General features: G+C 42.8%; 1 protein-coding gene across 4 annotated transcripts in view; it reads left to right on the forward strand.

Annotated features, from left to right (window-relative positions):
• The window catches only part of PELI1 (pellino E3 ubiquitin protein ligase 1), a 78,515-nt gene extending 58,355 nt beyond the window's left edge, over positions 1-20,160 (forward strand). For all 4 annotated transcript variants that reach the window (XM_083495250.1, XM_083495249.1, XM_083495248.1 and 1 more), the window contains exons 2-7: positions 2,076-2,220; positions 4,007-4,136; positions 12,645-12,746; positions 15,490-15,687; positions 15,804-15,992; positions 18,664-20,160. In XM_083495250.1, coding sequence (XP_083351376.1) covers positions 2,150-2,220; positions 4,007-4,136; positions 12,645-12,746; positions 15,490-15,687; positions 15,804-15,992; positions 18,664-19,230 — 1,257 coding nt within the window. In that variant the 5' untranslated portion in view covers positions 2,076-2,149 and the 3' untranslated portion in view covers positions 19,231-20,160. The remainder of the gene's footprint in view (positions 1-2,075; positions 2,221-4,006; positions 4,137-12,644; positions 12,747-15,489; positions 15,688-15,803; positions 15,993-18,663) is intronic.
• Positions 20,161-22,441: the final 2,281 nt, after the last annotated feature.

A 22,441-nucleotide genomic window follows, 5' to 3' on the forward strand; every position in this document is an offset into this window, starting at 1 on the left:
TTTACTGATTGGTTATTAGTGATCAGGGAGCATTAGATCTGTACCAGTTCTATACGTTAAGTGCATTTCCTGTATCACTTTATGTAAGATGGAGATTATTCTGACAAGTGGCTCTTAAATAGGTTTCTGTATTTTCCACCTCTGTGCTTCAAATGTAACATGTGCACTCAATTCAAAACTGAACCTTCTACTTTCTATTCCTTTAGCACCATTCAGAAGCAGGAGGCTATAGCTAAAAATGCATCTCTAAACATTAATTGTGAGAGTGGTCCTCAAGTAATTATTTTCTTTAAGCCCCTTAGACTACATAATAATGTAAATATCATTTCATCTTCCAAGCTAGTTTCCTTTATCATACCCAACTTGCGTTTCAGATGTGGCTGCCTGTAGAAGTCAGCAGAATATTGTGGTTTCCACTTAAAACTTGTTTTCACCCTGATATTTGCAGTCTGTAGGCATTGTCACAAGGGGCTAAGGGGGCGCAGATGTCCACATACTGCCTTGCCCACATTCCACACACCCATTCACCAAAGCTGCCAGAGCGTTTTGGCAAGTGTATTCTCAGCCATTGCTGCTTGTCCTGACTTGGGGTGGGGTGAAGAAAAAGAAGCACGAATCAGTGGTCACAGGCAGGGGAAAGCCTCAGCAGCTGCCAGTACAATAGGCCTAAAATGAGTCTCAAGGAACTCTCCACTCCCCTTCCCCAGCTGCTGCTTCAAGATCCATTCTCTCATTTTGGCACACTGTTTTTTCTGTCTTTTGGCATTTCTGCCTTTTGGACTGGAAAGTTCTAGAGCCCCCAACTCTCCAAGGCAATTCAGATTCCACCCAGGTTTGAATAGGGAGGAACTGAGAGAGTAATGTGGCTCATAGGCCCGTGATTCCAGGCTGAATATAGAATAGCAGAGTGTGATTGTGTATACAATATCCATTTTTGGTTATAAATCTGTTACCTACTTCTGAATAAATATGCTTATGATTAAAACATTGTGGGTGTGGGTGTAGGTTTTACTTTGTGGACTACCTAGCCATACTGGCTGGGGCTGATGAGATCTGTAGCCGTAAAAGACTGAGGGGGAATGCCCCTTTATCCATCTATCATCTAGCTATCTGTCTGTCTGTCTGTCTGTCTGTCTGTCTGTCTATCTATCTATCTATCTATCTATCTATCTATCATCTATCTATCTATCTATCATGTTACTGACACTGTTGTTAAGATTACTCCAGCATGTATCTTAACAGCATTTATTTATAATTATATTTCTGTCCCACTTTTCCTGCAGTGAGCTCAAAGTGGCATTCATGGTTTTCCACCTCCCCATTTGATCCTCACAACAACCCCATGTGGTTAGGGTATGATAGGCTAAGAGATGGTGGCAGGACTAAGGTCACCCAGTAAATTTAATATCTGAATCGGAATTTGAACCCCAGTCTCTCAATTCTTAGCAAAGCACAGTAACCACTACAGCACACTGTCTCTCTGTAAGTGTGGCAAATGTCATCATTATTAATGATATCTAAGGCAACCTGTGAATGGGAGGCTTGGGCAATATACAGGATCCTTTTTGCACAAGTGGGCTCAACAGCAGATGAAAGAAAGCTAGTTGTTGTCATTTCTTTTTGTAATACAGTCATACTCATGTTACGTTTCTTCAGGTTGCGTCCTGCAGTGACCCAGAAGTACCGGAAAGTTACTTCCGGGTTTCGACGCTCGCACATGTGCAGTAGTGCTAAATCGCGCTTCACACATGTGCACAAGCACCAAATCATGCCGCGTATCTGCACAGATACAGCGCTTCAGGTTGTGGGCTTTTCACGTTGCGAACGGGCCTCCGGAACGGATCTTGTTCGCAACCAGAGGTACCACCGTACATGACTCTAGTTAGTTTTCAACCCACAGAGAAAAGCTGAGCAAAGAAAAAAGGTCACCCTATAGCTCCTGTAATGAATGAAGTAGGCCTGGAAGGTGAACAATATACTGTTGGTCAGTTTGCAGTGCTTGGCAAAACTGATAGGTGAAACTAATTTCTCCTAAGCCACTCCAATTTATGTCTTAACTTCTCCACTCTCCTCAGGAAATAATGAAAAAGGTTTGCCAAGGTTCTTGATCAGAGAAGTGGACTTTGAGATAAAGGAACTAACTAGGCTCATGTTTTCGCCTGATCAAGAAAACCATCCGTCAAAAGCACCAGTGAAATATGGTGAACTGATTGTATTGGGGTAAGTATTTCTTATTAAAATGAGACCCAGTGAATATGTATTTAACTCTGTGAAGAAAAGCAGTTTTGCTTGTCACTATATGCAATGCAATCTGGACCTGTGAAGATTATTTCCACTGCCATTTTCTTCTTGCACCCTGACTTCAAGCTAAAGCCATCATACTAATGTTGGACGACATGGTTAGTAGGATATGCCCTCCTGGTCTTACTGTTGTTCATGACTTTGGACATGATCCAACCACCACTAAACATTTCTAAGCTCCATCAGTTCCAGCAGGAGAGATTTAACATATATGTAAGCTTCTCACTGAAATCAATAGGGCTTAATGTTGGCTGTATTGTGTCATTTATTATGAAGCTATTTGCTTTATGGTACATTAGGCTATAAGTAACAGGCCTGTTAGCAAGAGAAAGCACCTGTTCTTATAGGCTACCCTTCAGTGTATCTGAGTTGACAGTTTCACATAAATTTTACATTTCTGCAATGATTTTTAGAAGGACCTCAGTGGACTTGTAATACTATCTCTAGGGGTGTTTTATATGTATATATTTAAATCATTTGCACCCCTATCATTCAAATGCACAAGTAGTCGTAACAAAAAAAAAATCATACTATAAATTAACAATTTAAAAATCAGTTACAAAATAATTAAAGCACTAAAGCAACAGTAGGTAAATAGCACTAAACAGCCAAATATCAGTAATACAGCAGCAGTAAAAATTATTCCAAATATACAAAGGCTTTTATTTTGGGTTGAGCAGGAGACTCTTAATCTCCGGGTCGTGGGTTCGAGCCCCATGTTGGGCAAAGGATTCCTGCATTGCAGGGGGCTGGACTAGATGACCCTCGTGACCCCTTCCAACTCTACCTTTCTATGATTCTAAGTAGCCAAGATATCTCCACCAGCCCTGCTTCCACTGCCCATTCATTTGGCAAACAATCAGTTACAAACCGAATGCCTTCTTAAAAAGGAAGGTTTTTACTAGCTTTCAGAATGCCATTAAAGAGACGATAAGGTGTTCTTTCTTGGGAGGGAATTTCAGCCACAGGGAGGGGGGAGCCCCTCTTTTTAGTCCTAACCAGGTATACTGCAAGGGCCTTTGATGGTGATCATGTTATACAGGAGAGAAGGAGGTCCTTCAGATATCCCAGTCTTAAACCATTAAGGATTTTAAAGGGAATCACCGGCACTTTGAATTGTTCCTGGAAAAAAATTGGAAGCTACTGCAACTGTTTAGGTTTGAAAAGCACATGCTCAATTTTAACAACTTGGCCATGGACTCTTCAAAGGCAGCTCCATGTATAGAACATTGCAGTAATCCAGATGTAATGCAGCTAGTGCCATGGCCAGCTCTGCATCTCCAGGAACGCGCACAGTTGGTGCCCAAGTCTCACTGGGCAAGGGCATTTCTGGCCTCGGCAAACACCTGGGCAACCAGGGTCAAGGCCACATACAGAAAAATCCCCCATACTACACACCTGCATTTTCAAGGGGAGTGTAGCCGCTTCCAACACAGGTTAAACCCCAAGACCTGAGTCAGTTCTACTGACTGTGACCACCATGTCAGGATTAAGCTTCAGTTTGTTTGCCCACATCAGTTCATTTCAGCCATAAAGGCATAGATCTACTTGAGTGATGCACAACTTTTTTATAATAAAAAAAACTACACTTTTTTAAAAAAAGATCTTTAATTCCACAGGTTTGTGATAACATGTCCAAATTATTTCAGAGGCAACCCATCCACAACTACCCTCTGTAATGTCTTCATTCACCCTTTTTCCACAGGTACAATGGCTCTCTGCCAAATGGAGATCGAGGAAGAAGAAAAAGCAGATTTGCTTTATTTAAAAGAGCCAAAGCAAATGGGGTGAAACCTAGCACTGTGCACATTGCCTGTACGCCTCAGGCAGCAAAGGTAAGCTTGACTAATGAGCTTTCGTCTCCAAAGGCCAGCACTTGTTTCGTTATATGGCAGCGGCACTTGCAGCAAATTCTGATAATTAAGTTCACTGAAATATTCCAATGCAAAGCCAGTTCTTCTGAAAAAGCTAATCTTGCTCATGGAAATGAAGACATTTTCAATAATATTATTTACACTTGCATCCTGTCCTTCTCCACTGAAGTCATGGAAGTGTCCATGTATGTGAATCCTGGACTCGGTCCTTGCAACCACCCTGCCAAAGTTGGTTGGGCTGAGAGCAGGAGTGTCCTAAGATCCACCTCGTGAGCTTCAGAGGTAGAGGTCCCGGGTTCAATGCTTGGCATCTCCAGGCAGTGCTGGGAAAACGCTCCTGTCTGAAACTCCTGGAGAGATTTGAATCTGAAGCTGGCCAAAATCCAAAGCTTTAACCTCTGCCTCTTGAAAACGTTCACTCTTAAGAGTAAACATTTTCTCAAGCAACTCTGCTCACTATTTCCCCCATTCATGTAACACTTGTGGTGGGTACTGTATGGGAAATGCAACAATGCACCTATTTTGAAGGGGTTCTGTCAGTGTTTAAACTGGTACTGAGGTTAGGATAAGGCAATATTAGCAGGTAGTTTATTTGCTTGCTTGGTCAGTCTCTGGCCTTTGGCACTTGAGATGTGTTTTTTTCAGGACCCACCCTGTTTCTGTGCCTGTAGTTTGTTTTAACCGTTTTTAATTTCTGAATTTTGAATTCTTGTAACCACCCCTGGAACTCTTCCCCTCCCTCTTCTGTGCCCCTTGTAGTTCCCCTTCCCTGGCTGCTCATGTTTTCCTAGGCCCTCCTGTCTGGGCAGCCCCCACCCCCACCCCGTTGGACTGTGGTGCGAAAGCAGCTCAGCTAACCACCACAAAATAAATGTTGTAATGCATATGACTTTTTATAATCAGCCAGTGGGAAATATGATTTATTTATTTAATTAATTAATCAGACTATAGCTCATACAGCAGCACCTGTGGAAAAAGCAAATTCTGTGTTAGGGATAATAAGAAAAGGGCTAGGAAATAAAAGTACCAGTACCAAAATGTCATTATATCAATATTTGTTGCGACTTGGACCGCTGTGTTCATTTCTGGTCAGCAAGCCTGAAAAAAGATCTCACAAGTGCAGAAAAGGACAACCAAAATGATCAAGAGATTGGAGCAATTTGCATGTGAAGAAAGCTTTTTAGTTTAGAAAAAAGGTGAATAAGATGGGAAAATATGATGGAGGTGTATAAAATTATGCATGGTTTGGAGAGAATGGATAGGGAGAATCTTTCTCTGTTTAGATGCTGCAACTTGGGGCCATCCAGTAAAGCTGGAAGAATCAGGGAAAGGAATGTCCTTCACAGCACATTAATTAACCTCTGGAATTCATTTCCACAAAGGGTAGTGATGGCCACCAACGGATTGAGGTTGAATACCAACAAGACAGAAATATTGTTTCAGGGAGTCATTCTGGACTCACAGCTGTCCATGGAGTCACAGGTTAATTCTGTGTCCAGGGCAGCTGTTTACCAGCTCCGTCTGGTACACAGGTGAGACCCTACCTGCCTGTGCACTGCCTCACCAGAGTGGCGATGCACTCTATGTGGGGCTTTGAAGGTGACTTGGAAAGTTAAACTAATCCACAATGCAACAGCTAGACTGGTGACTGGGAGCAGCCCTAAAGGATCTTCACTGGCTCCCAGTATGTTTCTGAGCACAATTCAGATTGTTGGTGCTGACCTTTAAAGCCCTAAATGGCCTTGGCCCAGTATACCTGAAGGAGCATCTCCACCCCCATCTTTCAGCCTGGACACTGAGACCCGGCATGGAGGGCCTTCTGGCGGTTCCCACACTGCGAGAAGTAAAGCTACAGGGAACGAGATGGAGGACCTTCTTGGTAGTGGTGCCCTCCCTGTGGAATGCCCTCCCATCAGATGTCAAGGAGACGAGTAATCATATATCTTTTAGGAGACATCTGAAGGCAGCCCTGTATAGGCAAGCTTTTTAGGTTTAATGTTTTACTATGTTTTAATATACAGTATGCTGGAAGCCACCCAGAGTGGCTGGGGCAACCCAGTCAGATAGGAGGGGTACTAATAAAGAAGTAGTAGTAGTAGTTGTCACCGTCATCTTTGTCTAGCAGACTCCCACTGTATTGGTGCCAGGAGAGCATTCCAGAAATGAGGTGCTGAAACGAGCAGTACAGTTAGATGGAGGGGAGCACCCAGAGGAGGACCACTAAAGAAAATACCCTTCTCAGTAGGGCTGGACGATAACTGGTTTTCAATATTGCAATATATCACTGGCTAACCATGGAAATATACCGATATATCACAATATCTGAAATAAGAAGGAGCTACGCAGAGGCAAACAGGACAAATGTCCTGGCAACTGCTGCTACTAAAGAGTCTAAAATGGATAAATGATGATATTATCAATCACCTCCTAGTCACTTTCATCAGCGGGCAAGCCAACAAACGCATCTAAATGAGATTTTTGGTTTGGGGCTTGGCTACCAAATGGGGCGTTCAGGACACTCCAAAGTACGGTGCTCATAGAGAATACAAATCATCTGCACCTGTCGGACTGCCAGCAGGTCTGCTTTGCGGCAGCAGCCTGGTGGTGGCAGAATCAACCATGACAGGGGGGGAGGGGGAGAAGCAGTGGCAGCCTGGCAGCAGTGGTACAATAATCAGCAGCCTGCGAAGCTTTGCTGTGGCAGTGGGTGTCGGCAGCAGAAGCTGCGGCCTGGGAGGCCTTGTCGTGGTGTCGGCAGTAGTGGTGGCCTGCAAGGCCTTGTGGCAAAAGTGGCAACGGCCTACAAGGCCTTGCCATGGCGATGGCAGTAGTAGCGGCCTGCAAGGCCTCCGAAGGCGGCAGGAGACAGTAGCAGAAGCAGGGGTGGCCTGCAAGGCCTTGCTAAGGGAGGCTGCCACAGCTTCTGCCACCACCTCCCTCTGCCCCAGGAGGACTTGCAGACCGCTGCCACTTCTTGCCATCATGGCGAGGCCTTGCAAGCCCCACTACTTGTGTTGCATGAGGCCTTGCAGGCTGCCATTACCATTGCCGTCTCTATCACCGCCGCGAGGCCTAGCAGGCTGCCACCGCTATTGCCGCCAGGTCCCGGCGCCGCTGTGAGGCCTCACAAGTCTCCACTGCTTGTTCCTCCGCTGCGAGGCCTTCCAGGATGCCACTGCTACTGCTGCCCCCTCCCGGCGCCTCCACGAGGACTCGCCACCACTGATTGTGCCACCACCGCGAGGCCTTGCAGGTTGTCACTGCTACTGCTGACACGTACCGCGGTCACGGCAGACTGTTTCTGCCACTGCTGCTTCTGCCTCCTAGCAGGCCTGCTGGCAGTCTGGCAGTCCCAGATTATTTGTATTCACTATGATTCATTGCCGTACTTTGGATTATCCTGAATACCACCATTTGGTAGCCAAGCCCAAAACCAAAAGTCCTATTGGGATGCATTTTTGCTTGCCTGCTGATGAAACTGAGTGATGATTGATAATATTGTTGCTTATCCATTTTGGACCCTTAAGTAGTAGCAGTTGCCAGGACATTGTCCTATTCGCCCCTGTATGGTTCCATCCTTAATTCAGACATTGTGTTGGATTGCAATATTTAGTAGGTGATATTGTGAGGTTTAGCTGCTGATAACGTTGCGGTGTTTAGCTGGTTAGTTATCACAATGTTGAAAACCAGATATCACCTAGCCCTTACACACATTGTGATTTGCGATATATTGCCAGCTCAAATATTATGAAACAATTATCACAATGTGAACTTCAAACTGGTTAGGGATGATATATCACCCAGCCCTACTGCTCAGACACTCCTACTAACCTCCATGAGTGAGGGAGCTTTGATGGTCCTTTTAGCAAGTGTGGCTCCTTTGCATATAGACCAGGAGTGAGGAAACTGTGGGACTTCCCACTCCCATCCCCCCCAATCTTGGTTAAGTCTGATGGGAGTCAGAGTTTTGCAATACCTAAAGGGCCACCCACCCCTGATACAGACAGTGCTGGTATTCTCCTTAGAAAGCTGACTGTGATCTGACTGCTGAAATGGCAGGAGCTCACTAAGATACAGAGTGAAAGATGAACTGGGAAGAGTCAGAATTGCTTTGTACATGTAGTCCTTGAAGGAGGAAGGGTCTTTCATGCTCCCTAGTTTGAAGATCTCACAGTGGTCTGTGTCTGATCAGTTACAGACAACCAGGCATTATCTTGCAAAACAAGTTACCATCATATTCACCAATTCCAGGCTGTCAAATAGCATGCTTAATGTGCTTTGCTAATTTATTCCAACCTGCATTGAATAAATTTCTATTTCCTTTTGTTTTCTAGCGTCTCCCATTTTGTCCAAGTGACTTACTAATCACCACAGGGTATTTAAGTAAAAAGGCCTGTTTTGATAAACCCCACTTTTCTCCCCCATGTCCCCAGTGGCAATAGCTGGAAGGATGGGGGAGGAAGCTCAGTCAGCCATCACCATTTGTGTCTCATCCTTTGTGACACTTAATCATCCTTAGGATCTTAATCACTCAGGGTGTCTAGGCCAGCATATGGCTAACAGTAGGCATGACTAATATGCTTGTTCCATAGCAACATGTGATCTGTTGTGAAGCAGTAAGTGGGACCAGTTGGGTCTGTTTTGTTGGATAGATCAGTCATGTAGTTAAAAAAAAGGTTTGTAATTCATAGTGGTGAAGTGACACACCTGCACCTAATTAGCATCTCTTTGAGTTCAGGCTTTCAGTGAACTCAACAGGAGGCTGCTAATGCTGGCTTCTGAATGTATGCTTTATATCTCTGTGCTGGAAGTATCTCCACAGCATCTCCAGAAAGAGCTGGAATGTCTAGAAATAAAATAAAGGCAATATGTGTAGAGCACTCTTATGAATCTGTTTTCTCTGTTCTTCGTGTTCCAAAGCTGTGCTAGGGGAGGTGGGTGGGTTTTGTGCAGGGAGTATAGCAGCATTTCATTCCATAGTTGCTCAAAATGAACTTACCTTGCAGTACTTCACCAGCACTCATTAAAACAGAGAATGCAGAACCTGCCGCTCTCCTTTTTTGGGTGGAGGGGCTAGGCTACAACTCCCATCATCCCTAACTATTGACCATGTTGCCTGTGACTGCTGGAAGGGGGACTCCAACAACATCAGGGGGTAGCAGGTTATGAAACTATCAAGAACAAGGCCTTCAGGATGGTTAGATTTCACGGTCTTATATTCTCTCTTTTTTCTTCTTATTCTATCACTGGTAACTGAGTGAGATTGTCATGAACATGGTCTTAACAGTGAGTCCGTAAGTGACTGTAGAGGCCAATTCTGGATCCACACGCCCTTCCACAGTGGAGACGTAGGTTTCTGGGTGGGAGTTGATCACAGTGAGGATTTGCCAAACATGCCTTCCTCTTAGCATGTTTCTCCCTTTTGTCCTGAGTTTGAGCGTCTTCAAAGTCCATGACACCTTTGGTAAAGGTTGTTCTCCAACTGGAGCACTCGCAGGCCAGTGTTTCCCAGTTGTCTGTGTTTATACTACATTTTTTTAAGATTTGCCTTGAGAGAGTCTTTAAACCACTTTTGTTGTCCACCGGTATTTCGCTTTCCATTTTTAAGATTGGAATAGAGTAGTTGCTTTGGGAGACAATAATCAGGCATCCGAACAATATGACCAGTCCAATGAAGTTGATGTTGAAGAATCATTGCTTCAACACTGGTGATCTTTGCTTTTTTCAGTGCACTGGCATTAGTTTGCCTTTCTTCCCAAGTGATATGTAAAATTTGAAGACTTTGGCAGGTATCCCATCAGGTCTGCTGGCGTTGTTGTTTCTCATTTGCTTAATAGCTGTACACAACTCTCCCAGATTTGGAGATACTGCAAGCTCATCTCTAATATGTTTTTGCGGAATTTATGGGAAGACCTCAGCAGCTACGGGGGAGTTGTAGTTAAGGAGATGTTGGTAATGTTCTTTCCAGAGCAGTGCAATAGCTTTTTTATCTTTTAGAAGTGTGGTATCATCTGCTGAGCATAGGGGACATGTGCCATGATTTATTGGCCCATAGATGGTCTTTGTGGCTTTAAAGAAACTCTGTGCACCATGAGTGCTGGCTAAGTGCTGGATTTCTTGAGCTTTTTTTTATTCACCAGGTGTTCTTTAGTTCTCTGGTTCTTCTTTGAACCTCAGCCTCAGCATTGGCATAGGTTTTTTTTCTTAGTGGCACAGTTTCTATCTCTCTGCCAGATCTGAAAGCTCTTCCTTTTCTTGTGAATAATGTGTTCAATCTCACTGGCCTTCTCATCAAACCAGTCCTGGTGTTTCTTGGTTTGGTATCCAATAGTTTGTTCACAGGCTGAAGTAAAGGATGTTTTTAGCTTGGTCCAGTGTTCCTCGATGTTATAGGGAACTCTGAAAGCAGGTGGTCCTTAAGAATCGTTGGGAAGCAATCCTGCTTAATGGGATCTTGAAGGGCTCGAGTGTTCATTTTGCGCCTTAGTTTCCTTCCTTGAAACCTACGTTGAGGTATAGCATGTGATGTTGAGTACGTCTGAACTCTCATCTGTGTGTCATCTTCAGTTAACTTAGGGTTGTGCTCATTTCTGTTTTAAGAAAGTAACCAAGAAATGTGCTTAACATACTCAGAATGGTGGAGCTAAGGTGACTTTAAAGCACTGCATTGTTTGAACTGTCTATTTGTACCCTTTCTTTGAATGGTTGGTTTTCAAAGATTACAAGAAAACCAAAGTAAAGGTTAAGCATAGTGCAGAGGAGTGTACATGCGGACTTTCTCCACCAATAGCCCTTGCCTTCATTCATTTATTTAAAATATTTATTAACATGTTGGCTTTTTCACTAAAAAGAGAAAATGCAAAGCAGCTCACAAAAACACATGCGATATTAACAGGTAAATTGCATCAAAGTATTTTTAAAAATACAGTGCCTAAAAATAATCAAGAGACTGAAGGCTGCTGCCACAATGATCAGTATAACAGCAATCAGTAACAATAATGATTTAACTGTCATTGAAGCAGATGAATTCTCTGAGGTTAGCAGAGTGTTTCCACCCCTTATAGTGTAAAAGCAAACCTCCTGCTTGTTTTGCTTGGCTGTGCTGGAGCAGAATGCTGCCATGCACAGCAATTTAATGTAGCATGAGCCCAGCCCACTTCTCTGATACATGGTGTAAGGAGAGGGGTGTGTCATAGTCTTCCTGGATGGCAGCAGCAATGGCAAAAGGTGTGGGGAGCGATGAAAGTAGGCTTGCATTAGAGGTGGGAAATTTTGGCTCCAGCTCTTGATGGACTACAACTCCTGTAGCCCCTGACCTTTGGCTGTGCTGGCTGGAGCTGATAGGAATTGGAATCCCACAACATCTGTGGGGCCTCTGCTTCTCCAGCCCTGGTTCAAATGAATACAGTATGGGCCATCTTCCCATGGTTGCTCCAAAATATCAGCTGCCTCCATTACAGACAAAAGGAAGAAGAGTCATGGTCATGCTGAGACGTATCATTGGTCAGGTGATATTGCAGAATCACTGCCATGGCAGGCTGCATGTGTGTGAGTAAGTGAGATAAAATGCTGGTAATAAGCATGAAATTAAAAGAGAAGTATGCAGTTAGCATGTATTAAGAAAGTCGTGACATTACTATTTATTATTTAATGTCAGAGCTCTTGGCCAAATATTGAGAACTTGAGATATCAGAAGGTTATAGCAGTAATAAAAAGGTAAAGGTACCTCTGACCATTAGGTCCAGTCGCAGACTACTCTGGGGTTGTGCGCTCATCTCGCTCTGTAGGCCAAGGGAGCCGGCATTTGTCGCAGCCAGCTTCCGGGTCATGTGGCCAGCATGACTAAGCCGTTTCTGGAGAGCCAGAGCAGCACACAGAAACGACGTTTACCTTCCTGCCGGAGCGATATCTATTATCTATTTGCACTTTGACGTGCTTTCGAACTGCTAGGTTGGCAGGAGCTGGGACAGAGCAATGGGAGCTCACCCCGTCACGGGGATTCGAACCGCGACTTTCTGATCAGCAAGCCCAAGAGGCTCAGTGGTTTAGACCACAGCGCCACCCATGTACCTTTTAGCAGTAATAGTGGAAGTTAAATGATCATATTGGTTAGGCTGAAATCATATACTGAAGTACTTCTCTCCTAACCTAGGTCATTAGGAAGTTGAGATGGAGTACTGCAGTTTCATTACGTGACCTGTAAAACACTTATCTGAAATAGTGAGACTTTGAAAATCATAACTGTGTGAGTTTTTTTGATTGCCCTATCAACAAAGTCCTCTATGTAGTTCACACAGTATTAAAACAATAGACATTTAAAATGTTAACTATTAACCATTCAAAATTCTACCTTAAAACCAGCCTTATTCTAGCAGGAGTGTGCTTTGTTAGGATGAAGAATTGCTCTTGCTAATCTATTTTATCTGTCTGGTTTATCATAATCAAAAATACACTTTTTCTTTTCCACAGGCAATAAGCAACAAGGACCAGCACAGTATATCCTACACCTTATCTCGAGTTCAAACAGTGGTGGTTGAATATACACATGACAGCAACACAGACATGTTTCAGGTATATAAAGTATGCTTGAGTTACAGATCACCCTGGGATTAACACTGCTGTTGCCATCAGAACTTGTTCTCGTGTTGAAAGAAGCAGCTACAGCTGCAGCAAGATGAAAAAATAAGGTTTTTTATTTTGCTTGCCCGGGCCATTAACGCTAATAACATCAGCAACTCAACAACCCTGAGAAAAGTAAAACTAGAAAAGACCTTTGGGGGTTTCTTGGCTAATGGAGATGGGAAGGAAGTCCCTGTAAGGAGCCAGGGGATCAGGGCTTTGTTCTCTTCTTTTCCGCAGACTGCCAGAGTAAACATTTTTTAGGGCCATGTAATTTGATCTTTCTCTTCCTTTCTTGTGTATCACCCTCCACCCCCCTTCTATAAAGGAACTTTCTTCACAAGCAAATTTTGAAGTTTGTCTCAGCTGAAAACAATCACTACACGTTAATGAAAAGCTGTCTTGCTGGGTACAGTGAACTATTTCTAAAGAGAGAATGCTCTTCAGATTTGATTTTTTCCCCTGATTTCTGATCTGGATTAAACTTAATGATTTTTGCTCAAAGTTCTATTAATATTCTATTACTAGAATGGCACCCAAAATATACTACTCTTCTGTCTTACCTTCCTAGGACTTTTATATTGCAGATTTTGTAAGTTATAATGTGGACTACAGGCACTTTTAAATTCAGATCCAAGAAAAATAGCTGTGGCAGGGAGAGGGGAAAAAGTACTGTGTTGGTTCAAACTGTCCTATTGTGGTATGAATCTTCATAGGTAATAGCCTCTATCCAATGTGCCAGATTTCCCCAAGCTGGTGCCCTCCAGATGTTGTGTGCCAATAATCTGGGATGATGGAAGCCGTAGTCCAAAACATCTGAAAGACACCATGTTGAGGAAAGCTGAGCTGTGAGGTGTCCGGAGAAGGCCCTGGCCTGTCACAGGACCACAAAATTAAGTAGCTGCTGTCAATGCATTCTCATGAAATACACTGGCAAGCCACATACCTGATCCTGGTGAGAATTTTTTATGTCAAGCAGGGAACACAAAAGAAACACACCATAAACAGTCTGAAGAATCAAAGTGGTAAAGCTTCCCCCGTGGAATTTACCAGTTCAGCCTGCAAGTGGCAGTTGCATGCCTCAAATGACCCCCTACAAGAAAATCAGATAGAAAATGAGCTCACCAATGAATTCTAGTCCAGCCTTCACCCCATCATAATCCATTTTTATCTGTAGGAACTTTAATCTTTTGGAAAGCCTTCCAACATATCATAGCCTGAAACAAAGCAGCAGCCTTGTAAAAAGCATTGCTGCTTGAAGCGCTTCCTCTCAGTGGCTTGCAGAAGGTCTCAAATTTGTCTGAAACTGGAGAGTCGCTGCCACCCAGTGTAGACAGTACTGAGCTAAGTGGACCAATGCTTTTACTCAGTCTAAAGGAGCTCCTTTTGTCCCTATGTTGATACTTTAGATAGCATAAATTGGCCCAGGAACACAGTCCAGGTGAGTGGCCAAAGGTTATCACAGTAGCAGGAGAGGTCTGCAGTTGCTGTTTGGCATGATGGGCTGAGGGTGTCAAAACACTTTGCCTGTGATCCTTTGGGTGTGGACCAACATGCAGAACCTGTTGGCTCTTGATCACTTCAAAACAGGGCAAATAAAAGTGCCATCTTTGGTGCTTTCGAAATGAGGGTGGGTTTGACAGAAATGAGGCTGTCACTTTGACCGAGGGTTGGTAAAAAACACAACATTTAAGATGTGCTGGTTCCAATAGCTGCTCAAACAATTTATTTTTATTTATTTATTAAACCTGTTCATTGCCCAAGGCAACCCAGAGTGACTTACAAACAAGCAAACCAACCAACAAAACAAAACAATAAAGCCCACATAGATACATTAAAACCCGTTTGGACCCATTTCAGTAACTACTCAACAGCTATGCTGGGGGAGAATCTTCGGTGCTACTTCCTTGCAATTCCCCCCCCCCCCCATTAAGGGGCATTAATGTTTTGGTTTTGGAGAAGCTTTTGATAAAACCTGAAAAGTGTTGCTTGCTTTACCTAATAGGGGATTCTTGGATTGCAGCCAAGAGCAGCTGGCAACCCATTGTTTTCAGCCATTAAAAAAGGTGCGAGGCTATCTGTGTTCATGTTGAACTGAGTAGCTTATCTGTGTTCTGACCATATGCATGTGGAAAGAACATTCCTAATTTCAGGCTACCATTTCCCCAACCACGTGGCGGGGATGTGTCCAGGGTCTCAGACTGAACAATACACGTGCTCTCTGATTCACCACAGCAAGGGCATTAATTGAAGAACTGCTGCTGGAATGTAGCTTTGGATTCACAACCCAGTACAAAAAAAATAAATCTTGAACTTGAGAATACATACTACTGTTCTATAACTTTGATGCAAGATATCAGTCTTAGGTCAGTTCTTCTGCTGAAGTGGAACTCTTTTCAGGGGGCACCTCCCCTACAGTTTTTGGCAGTAGTTCTCAGCCATATTAGAATGCCTGCATTGGGAATTTCTGCATGCTTTCTTCAAGGAATAGATGGATAGTATTATTTCCCATTGCTCCAAAGATCCCAAGGGGCTGTTCTTTGAGTCTGCCTTACAGTACTAAAGCACTAAAAGTCAAATGATTGAGACAGGGTAGCATGCTTGAGACTTAGCTAGGGCAGGGATGAAATATTAATTGTTGACTTTCACTAGAGTGCTTTGTATCTAAATCTATTATCCATTTTGTTTTTGTCAGATTGGACGATCAACAGAGAGCCCTATAGACTTCGTAGTGACAGATACTGTTCCTGGAAGCCAGAGCAATTCAGAGACTCAGTCTGTTCAGAGCACTATCTCAAGGTTTGCTTGCAGAATCATATGTGAACGAAATCCTCCTTTCACAGCAAGAATATATGCCGCTGGCTTTGACTCCTCCAAAAACATCTTTCTAGGGGTAAGGGGTTGCTTCCTTCTGCTTCTCAATGCAGGTTTTAACATATTAGCGTGCTTTTCAACTGATCTGCAAAGAACCAATGAATGAAAGCTGTCTTCTTGATGTTTTCCCCCTAGGAGAAAGCTGCCAAGTGGAAGACTTTGGATGGGCAAATGGACGGGTTAACCACAAATGGTGTTCTTGTTATGCATCCGCGCAATGGATTCACTGAAGACTCCAAGCCCGGAGTATGGAGGGAGATATCTGTCTGTGGGAATGTGTTCAGTCTTCGGGAAACAAGATCTGCTCAGCAGAGGGGGAAAATGGTAAGTCTGAGAAAATGGCAAGTTTGCCAGACAGCTGTAAGGAGCGTCCATGAAGGTGTCATGCTACATTTGGAGTAGATTGCCCTATTTCCACGAGCATCTAATCCGCTACTAGATATTTGCAGGATGAGGATCTATGTTAGTATGAGCACCTTGTATTTATTGCTTTTCTGTGTGAAACGAAAGGTGAGGTACAAAAGATATTCTTTGCAAACACTCTTGTAATTACTGTCTTGTTTTCCAAGTGTCGGCCCCCTCCCATTCTCCCTCCCATCTTTCAAATTTGGAATATAGTTCCTTTTTCAGTACCTGCTGCTTGGAACTTTATACAATCCTATATAATGCAAGCAGAAACCTAGATTGGTACCTGTTATCTTTCATAAGAAATATATTGCCAGTGATCATGCATTTTAAATTTCCAGTAACACCACAGAGAAATGCTTCATGCTATACTGGAAGCACTGTGGGAAATTATAAATTGTGACTAGACTCGGTTGCCTGAAACATCGTAGAATTCCAGGCCGGGGTGGGGCATTTTTGGTGAGGCCAGAGAGGCCCCAGTGGAAACGTTGACAGAACGGAGCAGGCCCACCAGTTTTAGCCATCAAGATGCAGTTTTAAAATCCATAAAATCAAGATGCAGTTTTAAAACAAAACAGTTGTGGGCTGTTCTGCAATAAAGAACTGTTGAAACCAAAACTGTTTCTTCTGTTATAGGTAGGTAGCCGTGTTGGTCTGCCATAGTCAAAATAAAAAAAATCCTTCCAGTAGCACCTTAAAAACCAACTAAGTTAGTTCTTGGTATGAGCTTTCGTGTGCATGCACACTTCTTCAGATACACTGAAACAGAAGTTGCCAGATCCTTCTATATAGTGAGAAGGTGGGGAGGGGTATTACTCAGAAGGGTGGTGGAACTGGGAGATTGGCAGATAGCTGAGATGAGCCTGTTGACGACTCTTAACGACTGCAATAGGGCTTCCAGGAAAAGGCAAGGCATCATCAGAGACCTACAACCTCTCCTGGACAATGACAGTTCTCTTTCTCAAGCTCTGGGAGGAAGACCTTTCATTGCCTACAGACAGCCACCCAATCTTAAACAACTCCTAACCCACAATAATACTACAACCAGACTTAACACGGACACTGGCACCAGAGCCTGCAATAAACCCAGATGCCAACTTTGCTGCCACATACACCCGGACAACACCATTACTGGCCCCAACAACATCACACATACCATCTCGGGACTATTTAATTGCTCATCGTCTAACATTGTGTATGCCATCAAATGCCAACAGTGTCCTTCAGCGCTCTATATTGGACAAACAGGCCAAACCTTACGCCAAAGAATAAACGGACATAAATCTGACATCAAGAATCACAAAACAGAGAAACCAGTAGGAGAACACTTCAATCTCCCAGGACATTCTATACAAGATCTCAAAGTGGCTGTTTTACTACAAAGGAATTTCAGAAATAGACTGGAAAGAGAAGCTGCTGAATTGCAACTCATTACCAAACTTAAAACCATGGAGAGACCTGGTTTGAACAAAGACATTGGATTCTTATCTCATTATACATGACTAAGCCATTTTTCACCTTCTCACCCCTTGACCTTTCCTGTAAGACCTATTGCAGTCGTTAAGAGTCGTCAACAGGCTCACCTCAGCTATCTGCCAATCTCCCAGTCCCACCACCCTTCTGAGTAATACCCCTCCCCACCTTCTCACTATATAGAAGGATCTGGCAACTTCTGTTTCAGTGTATCTGAAGAAGTGTGCATGCACACAAAAGCTCATACCAAGAACTAACTTAGTTGGTCTTTAAGGTGCTACTGGAAGGAATTTTTTTATTTCTTCTGTTATGAAGTTGCTTCAAGTAGCCAGTTATAGAACAAACTCCATTTTCCTAACTCCAGTCTTTTATTTCTGTGCTTAGTTAAAGCCAGTGTTTATACTGTGTGTTTCAGGAGTTCAAAGCCCTTCTTGTGTATCATCTTGGCAAAAAGAACTTTAATCTAGAATAGGGGCCAGCCCTGTGACTTTATTTCAGGCTCAGATACTAAACAATTGTTAATAGTTGGTAATTTGAGTTGGCCATCATTGGCAAAATGATGGTTATAAAGCCGTTCAAAGGAACAGTGTTTCTAGTTATCTGATGTGGCTACAGTGTTCTGGTCTCCTTACCTTTTTATTTTTTAAATGAGGCATAGGCAAACTTGGCCCTCCAGATGTTTTGGGACTACAACTCCCATTATCCCTGACCACAGGTCCCGTTAGCTAGGGGTGGTGGGAGTTGTACAGTGGTACCTCGGGTTAAGAACTTAATTCCTTCTGGAGGTCCGTTCTTAACCTGAAACTGTTCTTAACCCGAGGCACCACTTTAGCTAATGGGGCTTCCCGCTGCTGCTGCTGCACCACCACCGCGCGATTTCTGTTCTCATCCTAAAGTTCTTAACCTGAGGTACTATTTCTGGGTTAGCGGAGTCTGTAACCTGAAGTGTCTGTAACCTGAAGTGTCTGTAACCTGAGGTACCACTGTAGTCCAAAACATCTGGAGGGCCAAGTTTGCCTATGCCTGTTTTAAATTAAATGCCTCAGCCTTAAATATTAAGTAAGTCATTAAGTATTAAGTCATCGTTTGTGAAATTTGTATTTGTGTTCTCTTCCAGGTTGAAAATGAAACAAACCAACTTCAGGATGGTTCGTTGATTGACCTCTGTGGAGCAACATTACTGTGGCGCACTGCAGAAGGCCTTTCGCGCACTCCCACCGTGAAGCACTTGGAAGCTCTAAGACAGGAAATAAATGCCGCTAGACCTCAGTGCCCTGTGGGCTTTAACACACTAGCCTTTCCTAGTATGAAGAGGAAAGACGTTGTAGATGAAAAGCAACCCTGGGTTTACCTGAACTGTGGCCACGTCCATGGCTACCACAACTGGGGGAACAAAGAAGAGAGAGATGGGAAGGACCGGGAATGCCCCATGTGTCGATCTGTTGGCCCTTATGTGCCGCTCTGGCTTGGATGTGAAGCTGGATTTTATGTGGATGCCGGTCCTCCAACTCACGCATTCAGCCCATGTGGACATGTGTGCTCAGAAAAGACAACTGCCTATTGGTCCCAAATACCTCTTCCTCATGGTACCCACACTTTCCATGCAGCCTGTCCGTTCTGCGCACATCAGCTTTCTGGTGAACAAGGCTACATCAGACTTATTTTCCAAGGACCGCTTGACTAACTCGTGTTATCTGAGAACTGCATTTAAATACATAAGCTAAAAGATTCTAATTTCAAATGAACTGCCGTCTTAAATTCAACTATATTTCATTCTCTGGGCTTTGACAGTTTACTTTGAGATGAAGAATACTTATTATTTAAGTGGTGAATTCCTCTGTAGATAATGGATGAGGCTGGTTATGTAGGAAAGATTGGTGGTGGATAGCTGGAGCAGACTGAAGGTAGTTCCTAGCCCATCATTTTTGAGATGGAAAAGATAACATTCTTTGCCTTCAATGTAAATGATTTGAATAACATGCCTTTAATATCTAAAATTTGTCTTTTTAAAAAGTATATAATTGAGGGGTGAAAGTGATCAGTTCAAAAGGATATGAGTTTACAGCTTGGATACAAACATGTAAGATAGAGCAACATGTATAGTAACTCCTTTTTCTATTTATCTTTGCTATGAAAACTTATCCTAGGTGACTTGGATAGATTAGCATGGTAGTTGTGTGTTGCATCCATTGACTGGATGTGTAGATTAGTTCTGGATCAGGAAAGGGTAGGAGATGGGAAGATGATAGATGAGCTTTCTTTATTTTGTAAAAGACTAAATCAATATTGAGTTGGTAGAAAAGCAGCAGGTTTTAAAACATAACTAAAGCAAATTAAATTGATGTGCTTTTTGAAGTGCTTAACTACATGTTGGATTACTTGAGAAAATCCTTGTTTTTTCTTTCTCTTTCTCTGTCTGGTAGAACTGTAACAAAATGAACTGGTCACATAACATTTACCTGATACTTGGAATATGCAATTTGCCCTCAATGAAGTTCTTTTCTCCCTCCATGTTATATATTATGTATTTGGTTTGTTTTTTGTTGCCTTGTTTTTTGCATTTGCAGCACTGAAGGGTTTATGCTTATTTAAATAAAAAAGAAAACACCAAGGTTTACAAGGTGTTCAGTTTTCTTCCTCTACTGGGAGAAACAAAAGAGAGCCAGGAAGTGAGTTAGGCAGGCTCTGTACATTAGATTAGGAACGGATACTGGAGCACATTAGGATACCATGGAGATGTATTTTTGTACATGTTCATACATACTGTACCATTGCAAAAGGCCATAGTCAATTCATTTTCCCTCCCTAAAATGGAAATTACTTGAGGTGTCTGTATTACAGCATTTTATGGGAAGAAAAATATAACCTGGGATGATTATTCCCATGTTCCAATACAAATTCATCTCTGTGCATATGTATGTATGTATGCATGCATGTATTTCAATATTTATAAACCACACATTCACAAAAATATAGCAAGGTAGTATACATCATACACAATTACAGTATCAATAAATACAGTGGTACCTCGGGTTACAGTTGCTTCAGGTTACAGACTCCGCTAACCCAGAAGTAGTACCTCGGGTTAAGATCTTTGCTACAGGATGAGAACAGAAATCGCGCGGCAACGGGAGGCCCCATTAGCTAAAGTGGTACCTCAGGTTAAGAACAGTTCCAGGTTAGGAACGGACCTCCATAACGAATTAAGTTCTTAACCCGAGGCACCACTGTACTGGTTGGTAAAACGAATTCAAATAGCAAAGGCCTATCTGAATAACACATAAGATTTCTGCATTGCAATATATTTGCATTCAAAGTATTTAAGATGTGGCTAGAAACCATGTGAGTAGCCTTGCCAGAAGGTTCACAAGAGTCCCCAGCCTTCCCAAAAACAAGCCAATAGGAGCTGGCCTACATAAGCTTTTAGGCTTGTATCCAATGCAGCACTAAGCAAGCAAGCTTCCCTTCAGGGAGGAAAGTGCCACTGAGCAAGAGTCAACCCTTTCACTACCAGGGCACTTACTTAGAGTTGCAGTGAATACAAGTCAAAATCCACTTCTGTTTTTTTCAAACATTTCTGTGACTTCAGAAAATGAGTAAAAAACAGCTGCACTGGAATTACATTCAAACCAAAGCAATAAATAAATGTGGGAACTTATTTTCCCACCATGGTTTAACTTTCAAGGAACACAAAGGGACACAGAGAAAAATCATGGCTACAGTTGCATAGAATCCTTTTTACCCTTGACTCCCCTTCGTAGAGCCTACCTATAAGCAGCCTTGCAAAATCGTCTAATAAATCTAATGCAAAAGCAGTTTCCCAGTTGTTTTCTCCTAAGGGCTCTGCAGCAAATGCACCTTCCAAGAATGCAGTACCACTAAATTGGCTTAAACTGGCTGAGTAATCAAGGCAAAAATGATGCCCGCGGAGAGCTCTTTGCAAAATAAAACAGGAATAATAATAATAATAATAATAATAATAATAATAATAATAATAATAATTTATTTAAACCCACTCATCTGGCTGGGTTTCCCAGCCACTCCATTCTTCTCTATTCTTATAAGTCCAGTTAGTACTAGATTTTTTACCAACTAAAGGGCTAGGGGGTGTGCTGTGAATGATGAGCTCTGACTTACCGTATTTTTCTCTCTATAAGACGCACTTTTCCCCCTCCAAAAATTCAGGGGAAATGGAAGGGGCTCCGTTTCTCCTCCCGCTTTGCTGAAGGGGCGCTTTGCAGAGAGGGTGAGATTTTTTTTCTTCTTCTCCCCCTCTAAAACTAGGTGCGTCCTATGGTCGGGTGCATCCTATAGAACGAAAAATACAGTGCCTAACAGCTGGGCACACATTCTAGTTACCAATGGCAACCAGATAACTTAATAACAATCCTGGCTGAATGTAGCTCAAATATATGATATTTGCCACAGGTGGATCTGGATGATACAGCAATTCAGGGGTTGAGCTATTGATGAAATGAATATATCTTGCACCACAAAGTGTGAAATCATGCACCCTGCTTCTCCTTTTATAGTTAATGCGATTTGCCATCAAAACAATGAAACATGCATATTGAAATGTTTTTAGAAGAAAAACAGCCTTTAAAAAGCAGGCAGAATCCTTCAGAGAAGTCTACACAACCAAGCAGAGTCATGTTCCACACTGGTACGTCTTCATTTGTGATTAAATACTATCCAAATCAGTGTTTCCTAAACTTGGATCTCCAGCTGTTTTTGGACCACAACTCCAATTATCCCTAGTTAGTAGGACCAGTGGTCAGAGATTATGGGAATTGTAGTCCAAAAACAGCTGGAAACCCAAGTTTAGGAAACACTGATTTAGAGACTGGGGTCAGTTGAAAGTCTAAGCGTTTGGAAAGGGCTCATATGGAAAGGGC

Source organism: Podarcis liolepis (assembly GCF_965112155.1).
Source record: "Podarcis liolepis genome assembly, chromosome: 3".
In the NCBI taxonomy this organism is placed as follows: domain Eukaryota; kingdom Metazoa; phylum Chordata; class Lepidosauria; order Squamata; family Lacertidae; genus Podarcis; species Podarcis liolepis.